General features: G+C 65.9%; 3 protein-coding genes across 22 annotated transcripts in view; 2 read left to right on the forward strand and 1 right to left on the reverse strand.

Annotated features, from left to right (window-relative positions):
* Positions 1-4,157, forward strand: part of LSP1 (lymphocyte specific protein 1) — a 34,464-nt gene extending 30,307 nt beyond the window's left edge. For both annotated transcript variants that reach the window (XM_047774923.1, XM_047774925.1), the window contains one exon: positions 3,551-4,157. The gene's annotated coding sequence lies outside the window, so the exon portion shown is untranslated. The remainder of the gene's footprint in view (positions 1-3,550) is intronic.
* PRR33 (proline rich 33) lies at positions 243-7,364 on the reverse strand. The gene is made up of 2 exons (XM_047774922.1): positions 5,706-7,364; positions 243-2,524 (listed from the first exon to the last, which is right to left on the reverse strand). The coding sequence occupies exon 2, from the start codon at positions 2,513-2,515 to the stop codon at positions 1,151-1,153; it is 1,365 nt and encodes a 454-aa protein (XP_047630878.1). The 5' UTR covers positions 2,516-2,524; positions 5,706-7,364; the 3' UTR covers positions 243-1,150.
* A 264-nt stretch (positions 7,365-7,628) lies between these two features.
* On the forward strand, positions 7,629-25,973 carry TNNT3 (troponin T3, fast skeletal type). 19 transcript variants are annotated; one of them, XM_047774946.1, is made up of 17 exons: positions 7,629-7,714; positions 10,634-10,666; positions 10,768-10,781; positions 11,181-11,198; positions 12,584-12,622; positions 12,778-12,819; positions 13,875-13,895; positions 14,100-14,114; positions 16,886-16,904; positions 19,778-19,823; positions 21,743-21,859; positions 21,960-22,037; positions 22,288-22,401; positions 22,481-22,590; positions 22,663-22,753; positions 23,692-23,732; positions 25,794-25,973. In XM_047774946.1, the coding sequence occupies exons 2-17, from the start codon at positions 10,650-10,652 to the stop codon at positions 25,846-25,848; spliced, it is 837 nt and encodes a 278-aa protein (XP_047630902.1). In that variant the 5' UTR covers positions 7,629-7,714; positions 10,634-10,649; the 3' UTR covers positions 25,849-25,973. The 19 variants fall into 19 exon arrangements, with proteins under 19 accessions (XP_047630902.1, XP_047630882.1, XP_047630885.1 ...); XM_047774926.1 differs by lacking the exon at positions 23,692-23,732 and adding an exon at positions 24,328-24,368 and having other exon boundaries at positions 7,631-7,714; XM_047774929.1 differs by having other exon boundaries at positions 7,631-7,714; positions 12,605-12,622.
* The last annotated feature ends 1,464 nt before the right edge of the window (positions 25,974-27,437 follow it).

The raw sequence follows: 27,437 nt of genomic DNA on the forward strand, positions 1-27,437 counted from the left end.
GGAAGCTCAGGCATCCTTCCAGGAAGAGGCCCCAAGGTCCCATCTGGGCTCCTAAGCCAGGTGAGGGTGTCCCAGCCCCTGTGGGGATGGTGCTGGGAGCTCGGGCACTGCCTGGCGCTGTGCTGAGGGTCTGAGAGGGGCTAGAACCTTGTCTGGCCCAGCCGTCCCAAAGGGGAGCTTCTCCTTTGTCCCCCACCCGTCTCGTCTCCTGGCGAAGCGTCGGAAAGGTGACCCGCGGCCGCGACGATACACACTTTTATTAAAATCCATTTACAGCCCCAGCACGTCCTGGGCGGGGCAGCCGGACCCTCAGCCCCTTCTTCCCCTCCCGAGTCCTGCTCCCAGGGGCTGCGGCCAGAGTTTTCCCAGCGCCTCCGTGGCCCTCTCACGTGGCAGCTGGCCCCGTCACAGCCCTGGCGCTCGTCCTGAGTCAGACCCCAGCCGGGGGCAGATGGGGGCCCCCAAAGCTGCATGAGGCCCAGGGTCCCCTTGACCACCCTGGCCAGGCCACAGCCCCTCCCTGTCCCCGCAGCTGGGCTGTTCTCCCCGAAGCCCGGCCCCGGCCGACACGGAGACCCCACCCCTCTCCCATCGCCCCACTCTGCACAGCTCCCTGTCACCTGCAGTCTTTCTTGGCAGAAGGGAGGGGGCCCCGGAATCCTCCCCTGTCAAGTGTCAGGACTCAAAGCTGCTCCCTGCCTGCAGCTTCCCTGGACCCAGGCGGGCCCTCCCGAGGGGTGGCCCCGCTGGGGACCACCTCCAGCAGCCCTGCCCCCAGCCCAAGCAGAGACACCGGCTGGCCCTGCCCCACAAGGTCAAGAACCCCGTTCCCTGCCGCAGGGAGACTCATGTCCTTCCCGACTCCCCAGGGGTTCACCCCACAAGCACCCCCTGCCCCACGCCTCCACAGGCTCCTCTCAGCCTGTCCTGCTGACACACCCGGCTCCCCCTCAACCCCACCTGCTCCTGCCACCTCCCACCTGCCATGACCATCCTTCAGGCTTCCATCTGCCCAGCCCGCCCCGCTCCGGCTCCCCACAGCCTCTGTCTGGCCCCGGGGCCCTCTTCAATGGCGTGGCTTCCCAGCTGGACCCTCAGCCCCTCTTCTGTCCACCCCACCGTCCTGGGCCCTGGGGGTCTCCCCGTCTGTTCACTGGAGCCTCCAGCCTGCTGCCGTCCGGTTGAAGTTCTTGGGCTGGGGGCTTAGGTCCAGGATAGGGTGGATCACAGGAGGGGGCCGGGAGGCCGCCTCCTGCAGCTTCCGGGCGTTGAAGCGCGGCCGACAGAGGAAGGGCAGGCGGCCGAGGCCGCCCAGGGTGCTCGCCCCATCCCTGGGCCCCGCCTGGGCGCCACGGGACTCGGCCACCGACATACGGTACAGCACCGCGTCCCACATTCTGGAGGCCCGGGAGGCGGGAGGCCGGGGTGCCGGGCTGGGAGGGGCCATCACCCCTTGCTCCGCGGGTCCTGGGCTCTGGTGTGAGGGCCCTGGGGGGCTCTGCTCCGGCCCCAGGAAGGAGGGCTCCTTCGCCTCCTCTAGCAGCTGCTTCTTGAGGCGCGTCCAGCCGCTCAGCCAGGGCTTGGGCGCCACTTTGGGAACAGGGCATGGGTGAGGGCCTGACGGTGGGGCACGGGCCGAGGCCCCGTGGGGGCTGGAGACCTGTTCGGCTTCAGCAGCAGGGTCAGCCATGGGGGGCTCCTCCAGGCGCCCTGCTTCGGGCGAGGGTCCTGGAGAGCGGTAGGTGGGGGCGATGGGCACCACCACACGGGTGCTGGCCTCTCTGGGCACCGAGGCCTGGAAGCCGGGCGGCGGCCTGGGCACAGGGGGCGCCTCAGGGCAGGGACTGGCAGCCTGGGCCCCGATGGGCAGTGGGCGGATGTGGGCCACTGGGATCAGGGGCTGAGCCCCAGGAGGGCACGGGGCATCGTTGTCTTGATCCCGACCGCCGAGCCCCCCATCCAGGGCCGTCTGGGGGAGCTCCGGGGTCCGGGCCCGCGGGGATGGTGCCAGCCGGATGTGCACCTGGCTGATGTGGGTGCCCCTCGCGGCGGGGGCCGGCACCTGGGTGAGGCCGCTGGGGGACCGGGCGGGTTCTGGGGCCGGGGCCGCGCGCTGGGGCCCCCCGGCCTTGAAGTGAGAAGCCAGGCTCCTGCGTTCGGTGAGGCCGAAGGAGAAGGTGGACCTCTGCAGGGGCGAGGCCACGTGGTGGATGACGGGGGTGTGGGGGGAGCGGGGCAGGGGGGCCTCCGCTTGCGGGGCCTGGGCTGGGCATGGGGCTGGGGTCTCCGGGTCGTGGCTGGCCTCGCTCACGGGGGACAGGGCGGTGCGGAAGGCCCCGGGAGGGGCAGCGGGCCCAGCCCTGCCCGTCTTCTTCCGGGCCGCCTTCCTCAGGAGCTTCTGCAGACGCAAGTTGTCCTTCCCAGGCTTGGGCAGCAGGGGCGGGGGGGGCCCGGGGGAGCCCTGGGGGCCCGGGCCCGCCGTCTCAGGGGCCACGGAGGCGGCCGAGATGAGCATCACTGCGCCCTAGGGCGAGAGGGACAGCGTGAGCCCAGCCCTCCTCCTGCCCAGGCCGCCTCCCCGCGGGGGGCACACGGCCCCCTTGGGGTGCAGGGGTCCAAGGCCCAGCGGGGCCGCAGCCTGACCCTCAGAATCCCCTCCCCAGGAGCCCGGCCCCCGAGCGCTCGGCCCCTGCGAGGTGCACGCTAGGTCTGCGCCCTCAACGGTCTGGGGGCGGCTCCGCCATCGCCCAGTTTAGAAATGAGCCACCGAGGCCTGAGGCGCCTGGCGGGTGACAGACCAGGGCTGGCACCTGGCTCCAGGCCCCGATGTGCGCCGAGCCGGCCTGGAGACCCACGGGCGAGCGCCAAGTGGGAGGCACGTGCTGGGCCGGCCGCCCGCGAGGACAGGAAGAGCGCCTGCCGCAAACGTGAGGGCCGCCTGGCCGTCGCCGGCCTGACCACAGGCGCGTCCGCTGCGGGCCAGCGGCGAGGGGGCGGCCAGGGGCTGGGGGCTGGGGCTGCATCATCAGAGGTAGATGGGGGGGAGGCGGGAGCGGTTTTCGCTGAGCTCCGCTAAGTGGGAGGTTCCCGCAGACATCCTGGCAGGGTGGTCCTGGCCAGGCCACACGCCCTGGTTTCTGGGCGCCACGTGCTTGCAAGGACGTTGACAGATGGTGGCTGGGCCGAGCCGGGGCCGGCGGTCGGGGGAGGAGGGGGCCTGGGGCTGCGGCCGTGGGGGCCGGCCCTGTCAGGCAGGGGCCGATCTGCCTGTGGAGGGGCCCGAGGGGACTGTGGGCCTCGCTCCGGGCGGCAGCCACCCCTGGGGGGGCCGCAACCCCAGGAGCAGCGGGGACCCTGGGCCTAGCCTGGGGGGCTGCCAGGCTAGCAGGGAAACTGGTGGTGGGCAGTGTCTCTGCACCCTGCGTCCCCAGCGGGGCCCGGCACTGGGGCACCAGGGCAGCTTCCAGGCTGGTGGCGGGCCCAGAGAGAGATCAGGACCCTCCTCGGATGACAGCCTAACCCCCCACCCCCCTCCATGCCTGTGTTCCAGCTTTCTGGAGACCGCTGGTACCACGGGCAGGCTGGCGGCACCACCTCACTCCGGATCCACGCGCCTAGGAGCGGGGCTGGCCAGACGCCCCCAGCTCTGCTCTGCTGCTTCTCACAGCCCGCCCAGTCCCCCCACGCCACCCACCGACAGCCGCCACCACGGCCGCCTCTCGCTCCTGGACTCCCAGCCTCACCCTCTCGCAGCGCAGGAAAGGAAGGAACCCTGACTGCCGGTCGCTAAGGGGCGGCCCCCAGAGAAGAAGCCACGAGCCCCCCGGGAGGGCACGTGCCGGGGCCTCCGGGTCAAGAGCCACCAACCTCTCCGCTGCCCCCCACCCCCACCCGCCCGCCCGCTTACGGCCCCTCCAATCTGCGCAGTAAACCTCCATGTGTCTCCACATGCTGGCTCTGGGGTCACCTGTGGGGGCCATTCCCCCTGCACAGTGGGCGGCCCGGGCCTCTGCCCTGTCCAGGGGCCGCTGTGTGTGAGACTCCGGGGTCCGAGGTGTGTGGTTGGGGTGCAAGTGACGGGGGGGTTTCTGTTCTCTGCCAGGATGTCTGTGGCCCTCGCCCCCACTCCAGGCCCATTATAAACCCTACAGACCCTGGAACAGTGTGCGCTTCTGATCTGGGCGCTAGACTGTGCACCCTCTAGGGACGAGACCCCCGTGGAGTCCCTCTCATCCTGCGCCAGGAGGTGCTCAGGGAGACGGGCGGAGGGTGGGGGATGGACGGGAGGGTGGTGGGGAGACGGAAGCGGGTGGGGGGAGAGGAGGACGGCGGGCGAAGGTCACGGACAGGCAGTCGGACCAAGGCATGGCGCGGGCTGTGGGCAGAGGGCTGTTGAGGGGGTGGCCGGGAGGGACCAGGCCGTGGCCGCGAGCGCGCAGAGAGCGTGGATGTGCGGCCGGTGGGTGGGCCGCGTGCGGGGCGGGGGGAGCCGGGCCGTCGTCCCCAGTCCGCCCTCCTCTTTCCGCCTGTGGACAGGCCCGGCTGCCCTCAGGGTCGGGGGACCCCCTCCCAAAAGCAGGCCCCCCCCGGCCCCTGGCGTTCTCGACCTGGCCCCGCTCAGAACCCGGCTTCTGAAAGGGCCATCTGCCTGCCTCCAGAAGGGGAGAGCCAGCTTGTGTCGACTGTGGCCCACCTCGGGGGTATGTCCAGGGCCACTCTGCCAGCAGGGGCGCGTCTCCCCGGGGGCAGGTCTTCTCACACTCCCACCTGGCTGAGTGGGACATCAGCCGAGGACAGCAGGCAGAGACAGCCACGTGGTCCATGGCTGGGAGGTGAGCTGCCACCAGGCTGGACGGCCCTGGCGGGGGCAAGTGGTAGGTGTGGTGGTGCCAGTGACGCAGCTCTGAGCCACCCCAGCCCCTCTCAGGGTCCTCGGCTCCCAGCCTGGCCTCGGGGACCAGGACCGAGGGTTTGTGTCCTCCGCTGCTGTGATATCCCGCCCCTGCCTTGCAGAACCTGAGGGTCGGGGCCTGGCCACTGCAGAGGCCCAGAGGGGCCTCTGCCACCTGCCAGGGTGCCTGAGGGGCCCTGCCAGATGCCCACCTGCTCCCCGGCTCCAGGCACTGAATGCCCATCCCTTACAGAGCCGGCAGGTGATTGATCAACCCTGCAGGAGCTCGCAGGGCGAGTGTGGTGGCAGCTGTGTGGGGCTGGGAGAGGCTCACCCTCAAAGTGCTGCGCCAGCAGCTTCTATCTGCGGCCTGGCAGAGCCCGAGCCATGGAGCTCAGGCTGGCACCAGCGCCGGTGCCCGGGTCAGCTCAGGGATACCAGGCGAGGTTCAAGGTCCCTGGACCCTGCCACCCCTCGCCATGCACACCCAGATTGAGGGGACCCTGCCCTCTCCCACCACCCTGGGGGTCCCCCCTGCAGAAACCCGGAGTCAAGACTCTGGAGGCTGGTCCCCCATGGCTGCCTCCTTGCTCTGTGGCTCCCCTCAGCTCTGCAGACCTGAGAAGCCCACCCCAGCCCCGATCCCTGGGAAGAGGCCCTGACCAGTCAGCCCTCGAACCCTTCCTGGGGTTGAGCTCAGTGCCCACCCTCAGCCAGGCTGGACCCCCTCCGGCCCCTGGGGAGGCTCCTGCCCTGCCCCCCTCTCCCCCCCACCTCAGTCCAGCCAGGCCAGGTGGACCAGGGTATGGATTACCTGTCGCAGGGCTTCCGCAGCCGATGGCCCGTCCAGCAGCACCAGCTCGATGCTGTCCGGTCGCACCGCGGGCCTGGTGCCCCGAGGGGGGAGGTCGCCGAAGCCCGAAATAAAACCTGCCCTGCTCTGACCTCAGTGCCCTCTCTCTGGCTTGGCCCACTCAGGGGAGAGCACCTGCCAGAGGCCGAAGCCACTGAGCAGGCAGCCACCCTCCTCTGCTGGCCGAGCGGGGCCACTGCAGGGCCTCTTGAGTGCCAGCCGTGGGCGCAGCCCCCAAGAACACCGTGGGCCTGGGCGGGGTGCGACCAGCAGCCCCCAGGAGCGTGACATCCACAGGCAGCGGGCTGGGCTCGCCCAGGGCTCCCCAGTCCAGAAGCTGCCTGCTGGGCTTGGCCCACCTGTGTACCTGCATCCGTATGTTGCAGGACTGGGCCTGGGGGTGGGGGGCGGTCCTCCGTCAACAGCGCCAGAGGAGCGACAGCCCAGGAGCTGCTCGGGGCCCTTTTCAGAAGTGTCTCTACTTCCTTGGACAGGAAGTTGGTCAGAGTTGGCCGAGGATCGGGGTTGCATGTGGCCCCCCCAGACCTGTCCCCACCGAGGCCCAGGATGGGAGGACAGGTGCAGGAAGGCAGGAACGGCCTGGAGCCCAGGGAGGTGGGCTGGGAGCTCTGTCCTGCCCAGGGCCCTGCCTCCTCTGCTGTGTGACGGCAGGCACGCCCTGCCTACCTGGGGTCCCTCTGGCCTTATCTCTGACCTGCAGAAATTGGCCGAGGTGCCAGGGGAAACCTTCCAGAAGCTTCCGAGGGCCCAGAGCAGGCGCAGAGACTGGGAAGGGGGAGCTGGGGTTGGGGGGTGAGCCAGCCATTCCGATAACCCGGGCCTGGAGTCGCCAGAGTCCCCAGGACTGACCCCTGTCCTGCGCCCTGCCCACCTGCTGTGGCTCTGCATCAGGCCAGTCCATGGACCCACTGTCCATGCTCGGCCAGCACCTCACCTGCAACCTTCCAGGTCTGAGGAGGGTGTGGGCTGCCTGGTCTCTCTCACCCAAAGGGTGGGGCTGCGGGGGCTCCTGGCCTCCCTGGAAGCGCAGGGACCATGGGAAGCCCTGGGTGAGGTGTCTGCTGGTTGGATGGTGGCACCTGTATTCCTATGGAAAGAAAGACTGAGCTCCCTGGCACACAGTGGGCAGTGGGCAGCACTTGGACCCCGGCTGGGGGCAAGAGAGGCCAGCAGGGTCTGGACCCCCAAACAGGGAACTCCCAGGCCGACCGAAGAGGTGTGGCCCCTGGTGTTGGAAGCAGCTCCACTGCGGGGAGGCCAGGTATCCAGCCATTGGACTTGGTTTTCATTTTTCTTGCTCGTTTATGCTCCTGTCCCAGCGTCATCACCCAGGAACCAGGTCTGGCTACTACGTGGGACTCAGGGGGCTTGGCCGGGACTCACAGGGTTCTCCATTCCATGGGGGTCTCGGCGACCTGGGGCCGCTCCCTCTGATGGGTGGCCGGGGCCCTGGGGCGTGTGGGATGCAGCCTGGCTGGGCGGACCCCTTTCCTGGGCAGACCCCCCTCAGAGGGGTGGGGGCAGCTGCCTCTGAGGACCCCACACCAGCCAGGCCCAAGGAGAGAGCTGGGCTGCACCCCCAGGGCCACCCAACACCTCCCTGCCCCTCCTCAGCCTGTCAGGGATGTGCCCACTGTCGGGGGCGGGGGGGCGTTAAAAATAGCAGCTGACACTTCCCAGGGAGGAGGGCAGCCTTCGCCTCCTCCAGACACGTCGAGCCATCCTCCTCCTTGGGCCTCCTCCTCTGCTATTCCTATACTTGGTAAGGGGCCTCATGGCACGGCCCCCTTCTGCCCACCCCACGCGCCCAGCCATCCAGCCCCTGGCCAATGGGCTGCCAGCAAAGATCGAATGTCACTATAACATGAGGGCGAGCGGCCGAGCGGGCAGTGCCTGAGCCGGTCCTGTCCACAGGGAGCTCCTGCCCGTTTCTCCAGAACCAGCCCCAGGTCAGTGCAGCTGCGAGCAGCCCCCGGGGCCCGCCGTGTGCGGGCTGGCCTGGGCGCGGCCCGGGGTCCCAGGGTGGACCCAGTTCCAGGACGCCACGCCTCTCCACTCGAAGCACAGCATCTTGGAGAACCCAGGGGGCCGCCCCAGGTCCCGAGGGTCTGGGGTGCTGGCATTGTGGGGTGATGTCTGGCACGTGGGAGCAGCTGCCCCAGGCCAGAACACGGGGCCAGCGCCGACCCGGAGGAGGAAGGCGGGGTCCCTGGAAGGCCCAGGACGAGGAGGCCCGTCCCAAGGCAGACGGCTGGAGAGAGGCGAGGGAGGAGGCCAGGAAGGGCACTGCCCAGGGCTTTGAGGCCGCCCGCTGCAGGCCGCCCCGTAGCTGGCTTGGCCTTTTCACGGGACTCGACTAAATTGAGGGCGCCTCGGTCTGCGTCTCCCAGACGCCCGGGGGCCATTGCCTTCAAGGCCACCATTTGTAAAGACTAAGATGGGGCTGGCTGGATCCCCCACAGGAGCGGGTCTCTGGGGAGGGGTGGCTGGGACCCCAGCAGACTTGGGGTGGTGTCTAGAGGTCAAGGACAAGAGTGGACGGGGCCTGGGCTGGGGCAAGGCTGAAGGAGCGGTGGGGAGCCCACCTCTGCCTGGGCGGGAGAAGCACGTGCTCCCGGGAGGCCCCGCCCGCCCTGCCCGAGCCCCTGGATCCGCTCAGGGCCCTCCTGACATCACAGGACAGGGCGCCCTCCCTGGGCAGCTCCCATGGGTGCCCTCCCTGGGTGCCCTCCCCAGGTGCCCATGACCATCCTGGGAGAAGACGGGCAAGGAGCCACTGCCAGATGGGATGGGGGCCGGGGTCACGGAACACTGTCAAGGCCCAGGGCAAGAGAGCGACAGGGACCCCTGCCTCCCGCCCCCATCTTGGGAAGCAAGGAAGGGGGGAGTGTCCCCAGGGAGTGGTGACCTCTGAGGGCAGAACATTCAATGGACAGCTGGTGGCCTTCTCAGCTGTTGAAATGCCTCCCTGCCCCCAAGCCGAGCCCACCCAGGGCACCACCCCAACGACGATGAGGGATGGATGGAAGGCGGGGGCACTGAGGGCTTGGGGGCAGAGGAACCCAGAGGGGCTTCAGCTTCCCTTTGGGGAGGGAAGGGGCACCTGCCTGGGGTGTGGGGGCCGCCCGTGTGCCCCCTTGGACTCTGGCCCAGAAGACGGGGCAAGACAGGGAAGCTCAGGGGCGCAGGAGACCTGTGGGGTGGGGGGGCAGGGGAGAGAAGGGGGTGGCTGAGACCTGAGCAGGCTGCTGCCCTCCCAGCCCCCCTGCCACCGTCTTGGGTTTCTGGGCAGAGGTGTCTTGGCTGATTTCGGCGCCTATTCCTGGACTCCTCAGCTGCTGCTGGCTCCTTAAAAATAACCCACCCCTGGACTCAGGCCATGGCCACCCCCTCTCAAGGCGGCTGACAGGTGTCAGGCCTGCCAGGGGGAGAGGTGGGCATGGGAGGGCGAGGCCTGGGCTCTTCCAGACCCTCCCCAGCTGCCTGGGTGGGGCGGGAGGGGGGGCCATCTAGTGAGAGTAGCCTGGGCGGGGTGCGTCGGGGGCTGGGGTCCAGGGGCAGGCCCACCAGGAGGGTCTGGGCCACGCTCGGCACAGGAGACCCCGACTACAGACCAGCAGGAGGCTGTAACTTGGAGGGGGGGGGCAGCAGCGGCGCAGGGAGAGAGTTTAGGATGGGAACGGGCTGCTTGGCTTCCCGGAGGGGTCAGCAGAGATCCGTTGCTTAATTTTGCACGGAGCTTAAATTGCTCTGGGAAAATTAACATTCTTGACAGAGGCTTCGGAAAACTGTTCCCACCTTAGCAATGCGACGTGAATGCATCTTTAGGTGATGAACTTGTGTTTTTCTTACGCAAAGCTCCCAGGAGGGGCCGTAACTGTTGTCTTCAAGTGAGCTGTAGCCTCTTGTCCTGAGCTCTGCGTTTCCAGCCCTGGCCCACATTCTGACGCAGCTGCTCGGAGCCTTCCCAGGCACCGGCCGCCTCAGGCGCGGTGGCCAGCTCACGCATCGGCAGTGCCTGAGCCGCTGGCCTGGCGTCAGCCACGCCTGGACACGTGCGGCCAGGCCCGGGCACGGAGCTTCCCCACAGACGGCGACAAAGTGCGAGCATCCACAGGGCCCAGCAAGCAGAGCCTGCCGTGCTCCGCGCCTTGCAGGGGCACGGGGGGTGGGGGTGCGGGAGGCACCACACAGAGAAGCAGCCCAGACCCCGCCCCGAGCTGGAGCTCCGTCCACCGTCCGATGGGTGGGGGAGGGGGAGGACGGCGCGTGTGCGCTTGGGATTCTGGAAGAAGCCTTTTCAGAGGGGACCGCTGGGCACCCCCACAAGAGGACCTGGGTGCTCACAGGAGACCATCCGTCAGAGGAGGGAAGCGGCCCCCCCCCCCCCCGCCCCCGAGCCTCCCCCCTCCCCCTGAGGCCCAGGGGCAGAGACCACCAGGATGGAGGCTTGGAGCAACGTCAGCAGGACGGCTCCTGGGTCCAGAGCGGCCTGGACGGCCTGTGTTTCTGGACGACCCTCCTGGGGAACGCTCTAGAGAGGCTGGCGGCCCCGCCTCAACCTTCCAGCTTCCCGGCCCGGATTCCAAGGCCCAGGCCGGAGCCAGGGCAGGGAGGGGGCTGAGTGGGGTCAGATCTGGGGCGACGAGGGCTGATGGGGGCTGGAGCCGTGGAGGGAACGAGGCAGCCTGATGAGGAGGCCCCCTGTGCGGCGGGGCCCACGCAAGGCCAGAGCTGGCCCTCGGGCGTGTCCACGCTCGGCCCCTCTCAGCCCAGCTCCACGCGCCTGCACCCCCCCAGCCCAGCGCCCCCCCACACCCCGGCCAGGGCTGCTCCTGAGTCTGTCCTGGTCTCCTCCCTCCCCGCAGAGACCACCCACCCACCATGTCGGACGAGGAAGTGTGAGTACCCGCCCCGCACCGTGCCCCCCGGACCTCAGCCGTGCTCAGAGGCCAGAGGAGCCGCTGAGAGAAAGCCCCTAACCCCCCTCTCTCCCCCACAGAGAACACGTCGAGGGTAAGTGTGAAGGCCCCGTCTCTGCATCAGCCTCTGGGCAGCAAACCCAGGTGGGAGGCCCTCCCGCTGCTACCAGCACCTCTCCCGGGGGCCCGCTGGGAGCTGCGTCTAGACCGACGGACCCCCTCCATAGATGAGCCTCCCGCTCCTGCCCCACGCCCCTCCTCCAAGGACAGGTCCCCGAGCCCAGGACCGTCCGCACCTGCCCTCCACCACCCAGCCTGGCAGCAGGCTGTGCACCCCATGGCAGGACCTGGGCACCCGCGCCCCTCCCCGCAAGCCGTGTCACCGCCAGAACCCCTTCTTCCTCCCGGCCTGGGATGGGGCGCCACCTCCTCCCCTTCCGGGCTGCCCCTGGGGCCTCTAACTGCTCCTCCCTCTGTTCTACCCCCCTTGCAGAAGAGTACGAGGAGGAAGGTAACTGGCTGCCCCCGGAAGTGCCCTTGTGCCCCAGGGCTCCCCCAAGCCACCCTCCCCCACCCCGCGCCGCACGTCCAGCCTGGCCCCCCAGGCCTCAGGCCCCCCGGGGGCTCGCCAATTAACGTCCACCCTCCTCGTCACTAATCCGTTGCCATCACCCTAACTGTCCACCTCGTTAGTCGATTAATAGAAAACACTCACTAATCCCGCACTGACACTTGTGTCTTATTATGTATCATTGATACATAATAGTCTCATCGTGCGTCCAGGGGCGTGGGTCGTAAGCTGGGGTTTGGGTGTGAAAACTCTCACCTCATCAGTAACAAGATTGGGTGTGTGAGCCCTGCCTGCATCTGTCTGTCTGTCTGTCTCTCCGTCTCTGCCTTTCTGTGTCTCTGTCTCTTGCTCTCTGTCTCTCTGTCTCTCTCTGGGTCTCTGTCTGTCTCTGTGTCTCTGTCTCCCTCTCTCTGTCAATCTGTCTCTCTGTCTCTGCCTTTCTGTGTCTCTGTCTGTTTCTGTGTCTCTGCCTCTCTCGGTGTCTCTGTCTCTTGCTCTCTGTCTCTCTGTCTCTCTCTGGGTCTCTGTCTCCCTCTCTCTGTCACTCTGTCTCTCTGTCTCTGCCTTTCTGTGTCTCTGTCTCTCTCGGTGTCTCTGTCTCTGCGTCTCTCCGTATCTTGCGTCTGTGTGTCTCTCATCCTCACCCCCTCCCCCTTCCTGTTGGAGCTGTCACCCTCGGGGGTCTGGAGGCCCCCGCCCTGGCCCCCGGGGGCTGTGGGAGCCTGGGGGTCGTGCCTGCAGGCGTGGGAGCGGTACCTGGAAGGCGGCACAGGCTGTTCCCTGCCATCTGCCCAGAGGGCTCTCCTGGGGGGCATTCTAAGCACTAGGTTTTGACAATATTTTGAAAACACTTGGCTACCCTAACAACGTGAGCAAGACATGTCTTTCTGCTGAAAATGTGGAATAACTCCTTTCTGAGGGGTGGGAAATCTGGTCCCAGGAGCCACCCTTCCCTGGGGCAGGTGGTGGCCTGGGCGGGTCCCCGCAGTGTCCTCCAGCTGGGCCTCTATGTCACCCACGGACAAGGCCTCTGTCCTCACCTCCGTTACCTTCAGAGCCAGACTTAGGGAGACCCTCCCTGCACAGAGCCTGCCGTCAGGGGAGCCTCCCAAGGAGGGGGCGGGCTGAGCCCCCAGGACCTGGCCGAGTTGCTGCAGAGGCAGCACCCAGGCCCGAGCCACCCCAGGTCCTACAGGCTGGCTCTGCAGGGCCAGTCTCCCCTGGTCCCTGGGCTGCCCGCTGCCTCTGCCCCCGAGGGGCCCCTTTCCTGCCACTCCTAGCCCCAACCTCTAAGCCTAACGTCTGTCTCCGTTCCCTCCCTACTGCTCCCTTGGCTCCCACCTCAGAAGAGGCCCAGGAGGAAGGTAAGTGGGGTCCGGGACCCCGGCCCAGGACCCCGGTCCAGCCCTCTGCCTCCACAGAGCCTCCCGGTGCCCCATGCCCCCACCCCGTCTAAGGACGTGCAGTGTGTGCTCCCAGACTAACCTCTCGTCTCTCCTCCCGCCTCCCGCGCACCCAGCGCCCCCCCCGCCTGCAGAAGTCCATGAGGTCCATGAAGAAGGTATGAGGGCACAGGACTTCTGGTGCCCATGTGGGGCCCGGGGCTGGCTGGGCACGCCGGGTGGGGGAGGATAGGCCAGTGGGGTGCCAGCCAGCCAAGGGGCCCCCCATGTGGCCCCAACGTAACCCACTAACCGTGGCCAATGCTTGACCAGAGAGGGCCTCCTCGAGGGCCAGCACCCACCCCTACAGGGGCTGGGCTGCAGATAGGGGTCCTCCACCCCCCAGCACAGGGAGGGGGTCAGTGGGGGCTGGGCTGCAGATAGGGGTCCTCCACCCCCCAGCACAGGGAGGGGGTCAGTGGGGGGCTGCTGGACTGGATGTTGACCCAGCTGTCCCCAGGGACATTGCCGAGCCAGCCTTCCACCCCAGGGTGGGTAAAAGCCCCGAGGTGCTTGACGCCTCGGCAGGGTCGGGTGGGGCCCCAGACCAGACCTCAGGGGATCGAGGGGCGATAGTGGAACAGCCCCTGCAGCCTGTGCTCCCAGCCAGGCCCATCAGCCCCCAGCTGAGTCCTCGTCACTTCCCAGTCCCCCCCCAGCTTGCCCCCGTGGGGTCCGGGTAGACGGCGGGAGGGGAGAAGGCCAGGCTCAGAGCAGCGGTCGGAGCAGCTGAGGGCTGGCGCCCGGGGTCGCAGGCCAGGAAGAAAAGCCAGCGTGTCCCCCATTCTGGGGCTGGGCCACGAGTCCTGGGCTACAGGCCCTGTCCCTCCAGGCCCTGCGGGCCACCCCGCCGGGCCACGTGGAGTCCTTGAGGGGGGCAAAGAAGCCGGCAAGCGGGAGGCAGCAGAGGAAGGCAGGACCCCGGTGCCCCAAGACCAGCACGAGCCTCAGGACGGAAGACCTGGCCCGGAGAGCCTGTGTGCGAGGCAGGGACAGGCCTGGGGACGCTGCCCCGGCCGACATTGACCATGTCTTGCTCACTCCCCGCACGCTGCCCACCCCTCGGCCTGGCCACTGACCCGCCCGTGGCGACCTGCTGTTTCCATTAACCTCGGATCCCTTCTCCTTTGACCTCTGACCTGGGCATTGCCTCTTGTTCCATGGCCCTCCTTAGTCCATGAAGTTCATGAACCAGGTATGTGCCATGACTTCAGTCTCGTGTGGGCGCGTGTGCACACGTGGTGAGTGTGAGTGTGAGCCTCAGCCTGGCCGAGAAGGAACAAGAGGGCCCGCGTAACCCACTCACGGTGTGTTCTGCTGGCCTGCTGCCTCCCCCATCTCAGCCCCAAGTTCACGGCTGGTTCTCTCTCCCCCTCCCCCCACGGTGCTGCTTCTGCAGAGGAAGTTCCAGAAGGTACGCGGCCCCCCAGCCCCGTCCCACGGCCTGAACGCCGCTGCTTCCTGCTCCCAGCTGGCATGACTCGCCGCTGTTCCTGTGGGCTGGGGACAGGCTGGGGACAGACTGGGGACAGGCTGGAGACAGGCTGGGAACGGGTTAGGGATAGGATGGGGACAGGTTAGGGACAGGCTGGGACAGGTTAGAGACAGGGTGGGGACCGGCTAGGGACAGGTTAGGGACAGGGTGGGGACCGGCTAGGGACAGTCTGGGGACAGCAAAGGCCTGGAGTCTGGCTCAGGGTATGGGCCGAGCACTCAGAACGAGGGGACAAGGCCCTTCCTGGGCTCCCGGCAGAAGACAGGGTCACCAGCCTTGAGGCTAATTGCAGAGTCGAGTAGAGCCCGAGAAGGGTGCAGGCCTTGGGAGGCTGTGCTGGGGTCCACTGGGACCCTCGGGATCCAGCAGGGCGGGGTGGAGAGCGGAGCAGAGGCAGGGCGGGTGGCCCCCCCTCGGCCCCAGAAAGCCAGTGGGTGGGGGGAGGGGGGAAGGAGGGGGCTGGAGAGGCCAGTGGAGTGAAGCAGAGCGCGTCAGGCTGAGGCCCAGGCGGGCACGTCAGGGACCCGGAACAGCCAGGGGCCTTGCGTGCCAACCAGCACTCTGTCAGGTCCGGGCAATGCACCCATGCCTGGGCTGGAGCCGGCCACACCCAAGCGTGCGGCGCCCCTGGTGGGCCTGCCCTCCGCGCAGCACAGCGGGGCTGCTGCCATTCCGGAGGGGTGGGGGGGGGGGAGCTATAGGCTCCAGTCAGGGCCTCGCATCCACATGCCTTGAGGGGCTGCAGGGGGGGCCTCGGGGCTGGGCCTGAATCCCGAGCGTGGCCCCCAGAGGACCTCCCTTCACTGGCCTCAGTGAGGCCACTTCGGTCTCGCCCGAAGGGATGTGCTGGGTGGACGCTGGGGACCCGGCGTCACAGGAACCAGGGTCCGGGCCAGGGCTTTAGGTGGCCCTGGATCCAGCCCTGAGGCCGACAGACAGACAGATAGACAGGCAGACAGGGTGGGGATGCCAGGCCACTGCCCACTTGCCTGCTGCCTTCGGGAGCTTCACCGCATGGCCCCTGTGCCCGCGGCGCTGCCCCCGCCCCGCCCCCGCTCTTCCTGGGCACCTACGCCCACAGCGCCCGCCCCTCCATCTCCCACACAGACTGCCCCCCACCATGTGCCGGGGAACTGGCCGGCCCCCCGGAAACCCAAGCAGCCCTTGTTGGGGGGTGCTTAGGACAGAGGGGAGACCCTGCCAAGAGCCCTCCCCACCCCGATGGCCTGGGGCGAGCCCAAGGGTGGGTGGGGGCGCTCGTGGTTCAGGCCGGCCGAGGGCCTCGCACGTGGACGGCCCTGTCGTCGCCACCACAGGGCCCCGAGCAGGCACTGAGGGATGGGCCGAGGCACTGCCAGGCCTGCTGCAGACCCTGGGCTGTGTCCAGGGCCCAGGAAGGCTGGGAGAGTCAGAGGGAGCAGCCCCCACGAGAGGGGAGGCAGGCCCGCTTGGCCCAGGCGGGCGGGGTCTCGGGTCTGAGGCTGCAGCCTGCGCAGGCCACCTGTCATCGGCCAGCCCTGTGAGGTGGCCTAGGGGAGGCAGGAGCGGGCCCACCCGGCCTCCGAAGGGGAAGGGGCAGGCTCCCTGGGGCGGGGGTGGGGATGAGGAGCCCCGCCCTCAGGCTGAGCGGCCTGGGCTCCGGGGCCCTGCGGGCTTCGGCCCGAAGGCTCCCTCGGTCCGCTTGGGCTGGGCTGGACCAGGGAGGCTTCTGCATGTCTGAGCCCCCAAGACTTGATTAGCTTCATTGGTCCAGACTTGCCTGGTTTCGACCCAACAGACCCCAGCGCTCAGGTCCCCAGAACTGCCTGCTCCCAGGGGAAGCCTTGAAGAAGCCCGCCACTAGCACCCACAGGCCCTCCTGGCTCCCCAGCCCCAGGGGGCCTCCTGGCCCCGCAGCCCCTCCAGATCCTCCCCAGACGGAAATCCTCTGGCCTTCAGCTGGGGTCCCCAGTGGCTTCCCGGCCATCCCTCGGCCAGGGGAGGAGGGGTCGAGCTGCGTCCCTCGGCTGGTGGCCCCCGCCCAGCCCCACATCCACGGCCCCATCTCGCGCCCCCAACGCTCCCCTGCAGCCTCGCTGGCTTTTCTCTTGCATGTGTGCTTATGGCCCGAAGACGCGGAGGAGGAGGAGGAGGAGGACGAGGCAGGTAAGGCCGGGCCCCTGGCCGCTCGCAGTGCTCCAGGCCGTGTCCGGACCGTCCTGAGATGAGAGGGCCCGCCTGCCGGGGTCTGTCTCCGGGGCTCTCATCCCTCTCCCGCGGCCGCCCGTCCATCTGTCTGTCCTCCTCGTCTCCCGCACGAGGCCTCCAAGGCCCAGGCCTTGCTGCTTCGCGCAGGCTCCGCGGTGGGGCTTGGCACTGCCCGCTCCCAGCTTCTGCCCGACGCCGGGGCGGGGGGGGTCAGTGGGCAGGGGGACACTCCCCTGCCCCAGTCTTTGCCCCTCCCTCCTCTCCTGCCCCTTGGCCCTGAGGCTGCTGGACTTCTGGTCTCCAGTTCCTCCTGGCCTCCATTTCCTCCTGGCCCCTGTCCCCATGCGGGCCGGAGCGCAGACAAGGCCCTCTTGCTCCTGGCAGGTGGGAAGGGGGGGGTGGTGGGCTCCGCTGGAGGGGCAGGCGGCCATCCTGGCCGGAGCGGGCGTCTCACCTGGCCTCTCTCCCCTCTCCCCTCCCCACGTCGGCGCTGTGCTGCCCAGAGGAGAAGCCGAGACCCAAGTAAGTATGGGGTGGGGGCAAGGCTGGATGCCTGGTGGGCAGGCGGGCGCTGGGTGAGAGGGCAAGACCTGGAGTCCACGCTTGGAGACACTGAGAGGGCAGTCTCAATGGGTGGGGTCCACTGGGGGAGCCACTCCCCACAGGAAGGCAGCATGTGGGTCCCGGGACCCAGACCCCTGCAAAACAGCGGCCGTTTCTCACTCCTCGCTGTGGTGTTCAAGAGTCCAGCTTCTGATGAGGCACGTGGTGCGATGGGGTGACAGGGGCAGCCAGAGCCCCCCAGGTGGGGTCAGAGACCACCTGCTGCTTTACCCCGGGGGCTGCACAGAGATGACTCTGGGGTCCAGGCAGGCATGGCTCCGCCCCAGCCCATCCGGTGCAGGCCAGGAGGGCTTCCTGCAGGAGGAGGCCAAGGGTGGAGGAAGGACGTTGGGAAGGTGGGGAGACGGGGCGGAGAGAGGGAGGCCCAGGGAGCCCCCAGGCCCTCTGTGCCAAACAGGTGGGAGTGGGGCCACGGGAGGGAGGGTCTCGCCCCGAAACCCACTTCAGAACAGAACCTTGACCCGAGCCCCGATCCTTCCCGGTGCCAGGGCATCTGAGCCCCCAGGAGTTCCAAAGGGCCCCATTCCCTCATCTGACCCACTCAGGAGGAAGTGAGGGATTTTTTTTTTTTTTTTGGTCTTTTTGCCTTTTCTTGGGCTGCTTCTGTGGCATATGGAGGTTCCCAGGCTAGGGGTCTAATCCAAGCTGTAGCCGCCAGCCGACACCACAGCCACAGCAACACCAGAGCCAAGCTGCATCCGTGACCTACACCATAGCTCACGGCCATGCCATATCCTTAACCCACTGAGCAAGGGCAGGGACCGAACCCGCAACCTCATGGTTCCTAGTCGGATTCGTTAACCACTGCGCCACGACGGGAACTCCCTGAGGGATTTTTTTTGCCATATTCCGACTGTTCCGCCTTTTCTGTTTCTGATGAGTTCCAGCACAGGGTCCCCCCACCCCGGGGAGCGGGGGGCATTTGCGCTGCCTCAGCTCCGCAGAGCTGGACGCCTCATCAGCGCACGTCCAGCTTCGCCCCCACGGCGGGAAGCGCTAGGGATTCTCAGAAGAAGCCTGGAAATAGACGGAGGGTTAGCCAGCACCTTCCGACTCCGGGACTTTATTTTTCAGCAATTTTAAAGAAAGCTGCCGGGTCGCAAGATATTTTCTAGTTTTAAAAAAAATGTTTGTGTTTTCATTATGAAAATAAAACACCTCATTAAAGAAAATTTGGAAAATACATAAAAGTCCAACCAAAAAAAAAAAAAAAAGTCATCTATAACTCCCCCACCCCGCCAGCCAGACTGCGGAAAGGAGTAGAGAGAAATAAAAAGGCTTATTTCTTCCTACCCTTTTTCCATGCATAGGGCTCGGAAAAAAAAAAAAGATTGAAACGCTGAGCTGTTTTTCAAACATCGTACTGTCTATACAGCCTTGAATTCTGCTTTTTTGAAATGCAGCGCTGTTCCTAAGTATTTTTCCATGTTTTTACATAGTCTTCTTAAATATTTTGAATGGCCACATAATATTCCATCAATCGGACAAACCCTAATTTTCCTAACCATTCCTCTAGTGCAGGATATTAAGGCTTCCCCCAATATTTTACTATCATAAATAATGCTTGGTGGAAAGCATTTTCTGTCTTTCGGGTTATTTCCTTAGGCCGCATTCCCAGAACTGGAATTACTGGGTCAAAGAGTGGGAGCATTCTTAAGGGTTTTTGACAGCCTCTGCCAAACGGCTTCCACGAGGGCCGCCAGCGCGGTCTCCACACCGCATGGCCGGGGACCGCGACGTGCCTGCACATCGCGGCCACTGACAGAGGGATGAGAAATGGCCTCGCTGGCTTGTTTGCCTTCGCATTCCTTTGATGGCTTGGGAGCCTTTCCCGCGTGTGTTGACTGCCGGTCTTTCTTCCTGGGGGCTGCTGGTTTATGCCCTTTGCCCATTTATCTAACGGCGGAGGCGTCTCTGTGTTTTTTTAATCATCGGTTTGCATAAGGATATAAGTCTTCTCTGTATTTGCTGAAAATATTTTTCTAGTCTGGTTTTCTCCCCCCTTCAAGTTGTGCCTTTTTCCACATACATAAGTTTTTCATTTGCATGGAGTCATCTGGCCGCATCGCTCCCTGCTCAGGACCTTCCGAGCTTAGAAAACCCTTTCCCGCGCCAGCATCCTGGTCCACTTTCAACTCCGCTTTCTTCTTGTTCTAAGACATTGTTGTTGTTGATTTAACTCTTTGCGCCACCTGGAATGTCCTGAGGGAGGGCGCGGGACCGTGGCTGTTGTAGACAGATGGGCGGCGGCGGTGGTGGTGGAGGGCCTCATTTCTTCTTCACGCTGCTGTCTGTGCAGCCCCCTTCCTCTGGGTCCCCAGAAAGAAAGATCAAAGCAGAGCCAGGGAAATGCAAAGTGTCATCCGAGATGGCTGTTCCTGCCCGCAGAGGCCAAAGGCCCTGGGGGGCCTGCGGTCACCCCCCTGCCTTCTGGTGTGACCTGGCCACATGTGTTTATTTGTCGGAGATGGAAGGCAAGGCTACCCTTCCTGGACAGATGGGTGGGCAACAGCCCTCGTGAGGTCCAGAAGCTGCAAGACAGAAGGGTGCTAAGAGGTTGACACCTTCTCCTGGTGTCAAGCCACTCTGGGGACAGTGGGTCATGCATCCGACAGGAACAAAGTTCAGGCCATGTACTCTCAGACTGGTGCCAGGGCGAGAGGGTTGGAGGGCCAGCTCGGGGCCAGGCCAGGTGGGGTCAGGCCAGCCCTCCTGGTGGGATCCCCATGTGCCCCCACTCATGAGCCTCTCTCTCTCTCTCTCTGCTTCAGACTCACTGCTCCTAAGATCCCGGAAGGGGAGAAAGTCGACTTTGATGTGAGTTGACGGGACCCAGGCCTATGTGGTCTCCCCCCAGCCCCCTGCCTTCAGGCCCCAGACTAAGCCTGAGAGGGCCGCCTCCTCCAGAGCAGCCCAAGCTGGGGCTTCCTGGTGCCAGGCATTCTGCTTTCATTCATCCCTGGACCACAGGGGGCTCCTCCAGTAATGATATCTGTCTCCCTCCTCCCCCACTCATTCCACCTGTCTATCCATCACTCATCCAGATACCCACCCACTCATCTGTGCACCCCTGCTTTCCTCCACTCACCTACCCACCCACCTATCTGTGCACCCACCATCTGTTTTTTCCTGTCTCCACCTGCTTATCCACCCGATCCAACCATCCATCCACGCACCCATCCATCTACCCATCCATCCATCCACCCATCCATCATCCTCCCATCCACCCATCCATCCATCCATCCATCCACCCATCCATCATCCTTCCATCCACCCATCCATCCATCCATCCATCCACCCATCCATCCATCCACCCATCCATCCACCCATCCATCCACCCACCCATCCACCCACCCATCCATCCATCATCCTTCCATCCACCCATCCATCCACCCACCCATCCACCCACCCATCCATCCATCATCCTTCCATCCACCCATCCATCCACCCACCCATCCACCCACCCATCCATCCAGCCATCCACCCATCCATCCACCCATCCATCCACCCCATCCATCCACCCATCCATCCACCCATCCATCCACCCATCCATCCACCCACCCATCCACCCACCCATCCATCCACCCATCCATCCACCCATCCATCCACTCACCCATCCTCCATCCATCCATCCATCATCCATCCATCATCCATCCATCCATCCATCCATCCATCCACTCACCCATCCATCCATCCATCCATCCATCCACCCATCCATCCACTCACCCATCCATCCACCCATCCATCCACCCATCCATCCTCCATCCATCCATCCATCATCCATCCATCATCCATCCATCCATCCATCCACCCATCCATCCACCCATCCATCCACCCACCCATCCTCCCATCCATCCATCCACTCACCCATCCATCCACCCATCCATCCATCCATCCACTCACCCATCCATCCATCCATCCTCCCATCCATCCATCCACTCACCCATCCATCCACCCATCCATCCATCCACCCATCCATCCATCCATCCACTCACCCATCCTCCATCCATCCATCCATCCACCCATCCATCCACTCACCCATCCATCCACCCATCCATCCACCCATCCATCCTCCATCCATCCATCCATCATCCATCCATCATCCATCCATCCATCCATCCATCCATCCATCCATCCATCCATCCACTCACCCATCCATCCATCCATCCATCCATCCATCCACCCATCCATCCACTCACCCATCCATCCACCCATCCATCCACCCATCCATCCTCCATCCATCCATCATCCGTCCATCCATCCACCCATCATCCATCCTCCATCCATCCATCCATCATCCATCCATCCATCCTCCCATCCATCCATCCGCACAGGCACCCTTTTCTCCATCCACCATCCCTCACTTTGTTCCTCCCCCCCTTTCTCCACTCACCCACTCACCCATGTTCAAGACACAGTCTCGCCCCCCCAGTTTCTTCTCTGCTTGGCCCATGAGGGGCTTCTCTGAGCATGACGACAAGGCCAAATCAGAGCCGGTCTATCCCAGGGTTGCTGATGACCGACCTCAGGGCTGTGCATGGCCTGGACTCACCCAGGGCCGGGGTTAGGGGGCCATTCCTGCCCTTCTGCTGATGAAGTAGGCAGCCCCTGGCCCCCGGAAAGGCAGCAACTCACCTGAGGGCTCCCTGCTGGTGCACAGGCGGGCCAGCAGCCCGAGGAGGAATGGGTTCAAGAGGAGGGGTGGGCTTGACGGGCCTGTCCCCCCACCCCCACAGGACATCCAGAAGAAGCGCCAGAATAAGGACCTTATGGAGCTGCAGGCCCTCATCGACAGCCACTTCGAGGCTCGGAAGAAGGAGGAAGAGGAGCTTGTCGCCCTCAAGGAGAGAATCGTGAGTCCCTAGTCCTGGGTGAGGGGGGCGCTGCTGGGCACTGGTAGGGGCAGCCAGGCTTGGCAAGGCCAGGCTGACCCGCTTCGCCCCCTCTCCACAGGAGAAGCGCCGTGCCGAGAGAGCCGAGCAGCAGAGGGTCCGGGCTGAGAAGGAGCGGGAGCGCCAGAACAGGCTGGCGGTGAGGCCGGTGCCCACCCCCCCACCCTGAGCCCCAGAAACTCCAGGGGCCCAGGCCTCCCTCTCCTGACCCTCCCTTGACCTTGGCCAGTCCCCGGGGCCACAGGCTCGGGGCCCCAGGCTCTCAGAACCCCTGCGGGAGGGCAGACCCAACCAGGACGTGGACCTTCCAGAAGGGGCCAAGCCCCGGCAGGTCCCGAAGGGGACAGGGCATCCCTGAGGCCTCGCGGGGGGGTGGGGGGTCTCCACAGGAGGAGAAGGCCCGGCGGGAGGAGGAGGAAGCCAAGAGAAGGGCGGAGGACGACCTGAAGAAAAAGAAGGCGCTGTCCTCCATGGGCGCCAACTACAGCAGCTACCTGGCCAAGGTGAGCGCGGGCTGCGGGCCGCCCCCCCTCCCCACGGCCCGGGCTGCTGGCGCGACGCCCCTCCGCTGTGTCCCCTCAGGCTGACCAGAAGCGAGGCAAGAAGCAGACGGCCCGGGAGATGAAGAAGAAGGTGCTGGCCGAGCGGAGGAAGCCCCTCAACATCGACCACCTGAGTGAAGACAAGCTGAGGTGAGGCCCCCGCCCCCCCGGGGGGGCGCTGGCTGCTCCTGGGCCCGTCCCCAACCTCCCCTGTGGCCCCAGGGACAAGGCCAAGGAGCTCTGGGATGCCCTGTACCAGCTGGAGATTGACAAGTTCGAGTACGGGGAGAAGCTGAAGCGCCAGAAATACGACGTGAGTGGGGCGCCTCCCGCCTCGCCTGCCAGCGGGGTCCCCCACCCCAGGCCCCTGGGACCCCCACCGCCTGCCGGGAACATGCCGGGGCCTCCTCCAGGCTGGCCTCCCCCTCAGCCCCGCCCCGGGGCCGGCGGGAGGGCGCCACGGGCCAGTGTCCTCAGGGCCATAGAAGGCCCGTGTGAGTCCTGAACCCACCCAGTGGCCCTAAGTTCCTCCCCAGAGCCCGCTCTGCCCACCCACCCCGGCCATGCCCGCTCTGGGGTGGGCGCCGGGGATGTCCGAGAGCCCTGGGCAGACTCTGTCCCTGGGGGTCCGCCCCAGCCTGGGGGTATGGGTGCCAGTCCTGGGGACTCATCGGCCTGTTGAAACCCGGCCCGCTCCTGCCTTGCCAACGCAAAGGTGTGGTGCCCACAAAGCCTTGGTGCCCACGCTTCCTGCTGCTCCAGGGTCCCTGGGGAGGGACCGTCTGCTCCCAGGGCGCCTCCCCCAGCTTCCCCTACGGGCCAGCGAGTCGGAGGGAGCCGGCAAGCAGGGCGACAGCCGCGTGAATCCTGATGCCTCCTCAGGGGCCCGAGGGCGAGTTGCCTGGTCCTTCTGCGTCTCCATTTCCCGTAACTGAGGGAGGACTGGCTGCCGCCAGGGGCACCCGCCGGCCAGCAGGGCCACACAGCTGGCAGGACTGCTCTCTGCCGGTTGCGCCCTGGGAGGGCCGGCCCCCTAAGCAGCCTGACCGCACAGAGCCCCAGACATCCCCATTGTGTCCATGGGTTGAGCCAAGGGCGCGCCGCCTCCTGACACACCCGTGCACGGCCCCCGGAGGGTCCCCGGGAGTTAGGGGACCCAGCAGGGCCCTGGCCCAGGCTAGCGCAGTGCAGGCCAGGGCGTCTGAGCCTCCGCCTCACCCACCAGCCCCGTAACCGCCTTGGTCTTTCTAGATCATGAACGTCCGGGCCAGAGTGGAGATGCTGGCCAAGTTGTAAGTAGCCAGAGTCCACCGTGGACCCGGCTTGAGTGTTCACGCACGGTGGGCCTCTCGCATGGCAAAAACCTGGGTCGTTGCGGGCGTCGGCGGCCGGGGGCACGGAGCCCACGGAGGCCCCCCTCCTCTCCTCCCGCCCGCCTCCTCCCCCCCTGCCCGCAGCCGGCGACTTCTGAGGCTGACCTGCTGTCCTTGTGGGCAGCGAGGGCCAGGCCTGGCCTTCCCTGGCCTCCCCGGCAGGCAGCAGGCGGGAGCAGCTGGGCCAGGGAGCCAGAGGCTGCGGGCTCCGAGCTCAGGGGCCACCAGAGGCAGGGGCTCTGAGTACGAAGCCTCCCCTCCGCCGTGCCCCCCGCCCCACGCCCCGCGCAGGCAGGAAGGTAAGTGGCCAGCTCCAGGGCTGCTGTGTGTCATAGCCCCGGTCTCAGGCTCAGGCCACCACGAGGGAGTCAGAGGACGTGCCCGGAGGATCAGGGACACAGTAAGAGGACCGAGCCCGCCAAGGCTGCTGAGGGGCCGGCGGCGCGGGAGGCCGCCCGCCACCCAGCCTGGTCCTGCGCGGTCGCGGCAGGTAAGTCGTCTGTGTCGTTTGCAGATCATCAACCTCAGAAGCCGCATCGACCAGGCCCAGAAGCAGTGAGTAGCCCCGTGTCCCTTGCTCTGTGCAGGGCACAAGGCCCCAAGGGTCGGCCGCCACCACCCCACCGGGGGCCCGGCGACCTTAGCCTGTGCCGGTGGCAGCTGGCCCTCAGCAGAGCAGTAACCAGACTAACCGGCCGGCCGCGTGGGCCAGTGTGTGGGGGCCCTGCAGCCCTGGACCCGCAGCCTCCTCTCACCCCCGCCCAGAGCCCAGGAGGACGGCAGGTTTCGAGGGGTGGGGGGACCTCTGCGAGGGCGCCAGCACTGCCTTTAGAGTGGCCTAGCAAAGCCAGTCTGGGCTCCTGGACGTCCCAGGAGCATGTCACCTCAAAGGGGACCAGGGAGAGGAGTCGGGAGGCGGGGTTTTGTCCCCAGCCCCTGTGAGATCACTGGGTGAACGTCACTGTTCCTCAGGACAGCGAAGGGTCTGCTGTAAGGCTACCCTCTGAGGGTCCACGGGGATCCCTGCAGCAGCTGCTGGAAGAGGCCCGGAGTGCCTGTGCCCAGGGGCCACCCGCTCTGGGCATGTGTCTCCGAGCCTGGTGGGCTGGGCTGGCACACCCTCCGCGGAGGGTAGTCGGGGCTGGCGAAGGGGACACCCTCCTCCTGGGCTCCCCTGTGCAGGGCAGGAGTTTCTGCAGGCCCCTTTGGGAGCAGGCTATTCAGCCAGTTGTGCGTGTGTGCGTGCGTGTGTGCATGCGTGTGTGCATGCGTGTGTTGGGTGTGTGTGTGTGGCTGGCAGGGCCTCAGCTGGCTCCTGCTGAGGGACATAGGCCATGGCCCCCCGCACCAGGCCTGGGGAGCTGCAGGGCCCATTCCAGCCCAAAGTTGTCCCAAGAGAGCCCTGAGCCCCTCACCCTAACTCTGCATCCAGCTCTTGCCCGGCTCACTGGCCTGCACAGGGCCTCAGAGGCGGGGCAGGCTCCTGAAGCCACCACCTCTTAGGGTTCCATTCTAACCAGTGGCCAAGGGGCTGAAACTCCAGAGCAGGATAGAGGCCTCCTGGGCCCCGAGTCCATTGGGCTGGGACTGACGACCTGGAGGAAGGGCCCAGAATAGCCCCCTGCCCAGCTTCCCTTGCAGCAGACACAAGACAAAGTAGCTGGGGAGAGAGCTGCCTTCAGGGTGGTTTCCCGGCCGGCTGGCAGGCTCAGGTCCTGCGGTCTCGCTGCCACCTGCGCCCGGTGGGGTAGGGGTGGGGGGACCAGGCCCTCCTTAAGCTCACTAACTGCCTGGGCACTAAGCCACCCAAGCCCGGTTGGGCAGGTACAGGTGAGTCACGGCTGCTGGACGGGAGCTGGGTGTGCCGGGGTTTCTGGGGCTGGGCCTTCGCCCTCCCCACAGCCCACTCAGGTTCAAAGGCCTCGGGGCCAGGATCCCGGACAGCCTCCGGCTCAAGACCGACTCGCTTCCCATTTACAGCAGCAAGAAGGCCGGGACGACGCCCAAGGGCAAGGTTGGCGGAAGGTGGAAGTAACGTGGCTGAAGAGATTCCCAGAGGCAGAGACCCACACGGTGGCATCTGGCCCCGGCAGCCCTGCGTCTCTATCCTCGCTCCCCACCTTCTGGGGTCTGTGAATAAAGCTACCAGACTCCCCTCTACCACATGTTTGCTGGCTCATTGGGTGGGAGGGGCTCTGACGGCTGCCCGAGGGCAGAAGCATCACGGTGGCTGCTCTGCAGCTTGGGAGCCCGGGGGCCACTGGGCGCCCATCCGGGGGTCAGGTCCAGAGACTCCCGGGCTGTGGCTCTACTGGGCCATGGGTGCCAGGCCCCGGCTCCCCGCCAGCTCTGCGTGCGGCTTCCCCTTCTGTCGCTGGAACTTTTCACCCCTCGAACCTTCTGCCCCCATCCAACAAGCCCACATGCCACTCAGCCCTCCACCTTGGCCGGGGTCGAGGCTCCCAGGAGCAGCCCCCGCCCCGGGTCGGCTCTGAAGCCGGCTTGGGCAGAAGAGCTTGGCCTTTGCAGGGGGCCCGGGAGGAGGCCCAGGCACAGTGGGACACTTTACAATCGTCCCCCCGAAATGGGGCAGAAGCAGGAGGGGTGCACGCAGCCCCAGGAAAGGGGCGGACAAGCACGTTCCAGAGAGCCGCCCAGCACACACAGACTGCTCTTTCTATATTATACCAGAACACAGTGCTCGCTCTGTAGCAAGTCTGCAAGTCCTGACCAAACAGAATTACGGAAAATATAAATCACAAAAATTGGATCAAGACATAGAGCCTCGCACAGCCAAGTATCCACAGAGGAAGCCGCCCGAGTCGGCAGCCGCCCCCCGGGAGGGCTCGGCAGAGCGGGGGGGGGGGGGGGGGGAGGTAGGGACCATCCCCATTTGGCCTGCCACGGTGGGGGGCGGGGGGCGACAACCAGGTCACGGACCCCGATGGCACGGGCACACACACAGTGGGCACCCCACGCCACAAGGGCCTGTGCCCTCTCGCATACCCCCACCCCACAAACATCCGTACAGATGCCTGCACCCCACCCCGGGTGGCACAGCTGTTTGCAGATGGTGTAAATACTCTGAGCCCAGCCCACACGCTTTCCTGCAGGGGTTCCAGGATATGCACCCCTCACGTAACGGATGGTGGGGTCTGTGGCTCCCAGCACCGTCCCTCCGCACGGAGCAGACAGGACGGAAGCCACCCTGGGGAGAGGCCATGAGCACACGTGGGTGGGGATTCTCCCGTCGGGATGGGGCAGATGCAGGGCAAGGGGAACTGAATCTCAACCGGGGGAGACGCAGGGAATGAGCAGGTCTGGGCGACTTTCGAGCAAGTCTCGTGGTCACAGGTCGGTCAGGAGAGACAAAGGCAGCAGGACAGACACTTGAGACTCCAACAGAGCCGTCAGGCTGACGGGAGAACGTGGCGCCACGCTGTGCCTCCAAACCAGAGGGTGCGTGAGAAGCATCGCAGAAGAGGCTGCATGGAGATGCGGGTCTAGAGCCGGTTTCAAACTCGCGTAGGACTGTCCCAGCCCATGGTCAGCCCTCTGCCGCCCCGCCGGGACCCAAGGCAGGGAGCTTATCAACCCGAGGTGGTTGAGGGACCTCGGCGGAGA

Source organism: Phacochoerus africanus, chromosome 4 (genome assembly GCF_016906955.1).
Source record: "Phacochoerus africanus isolate WHEZ1 chromosome 4, ROS_Pafr_v1, whole genome shotgun sequence".
NCBI lineage: Eukaryota > Metazoa > Chordata > Mammalia > Artiodactyla > Suidae > Phacochoerus > Phacochoerus africanus.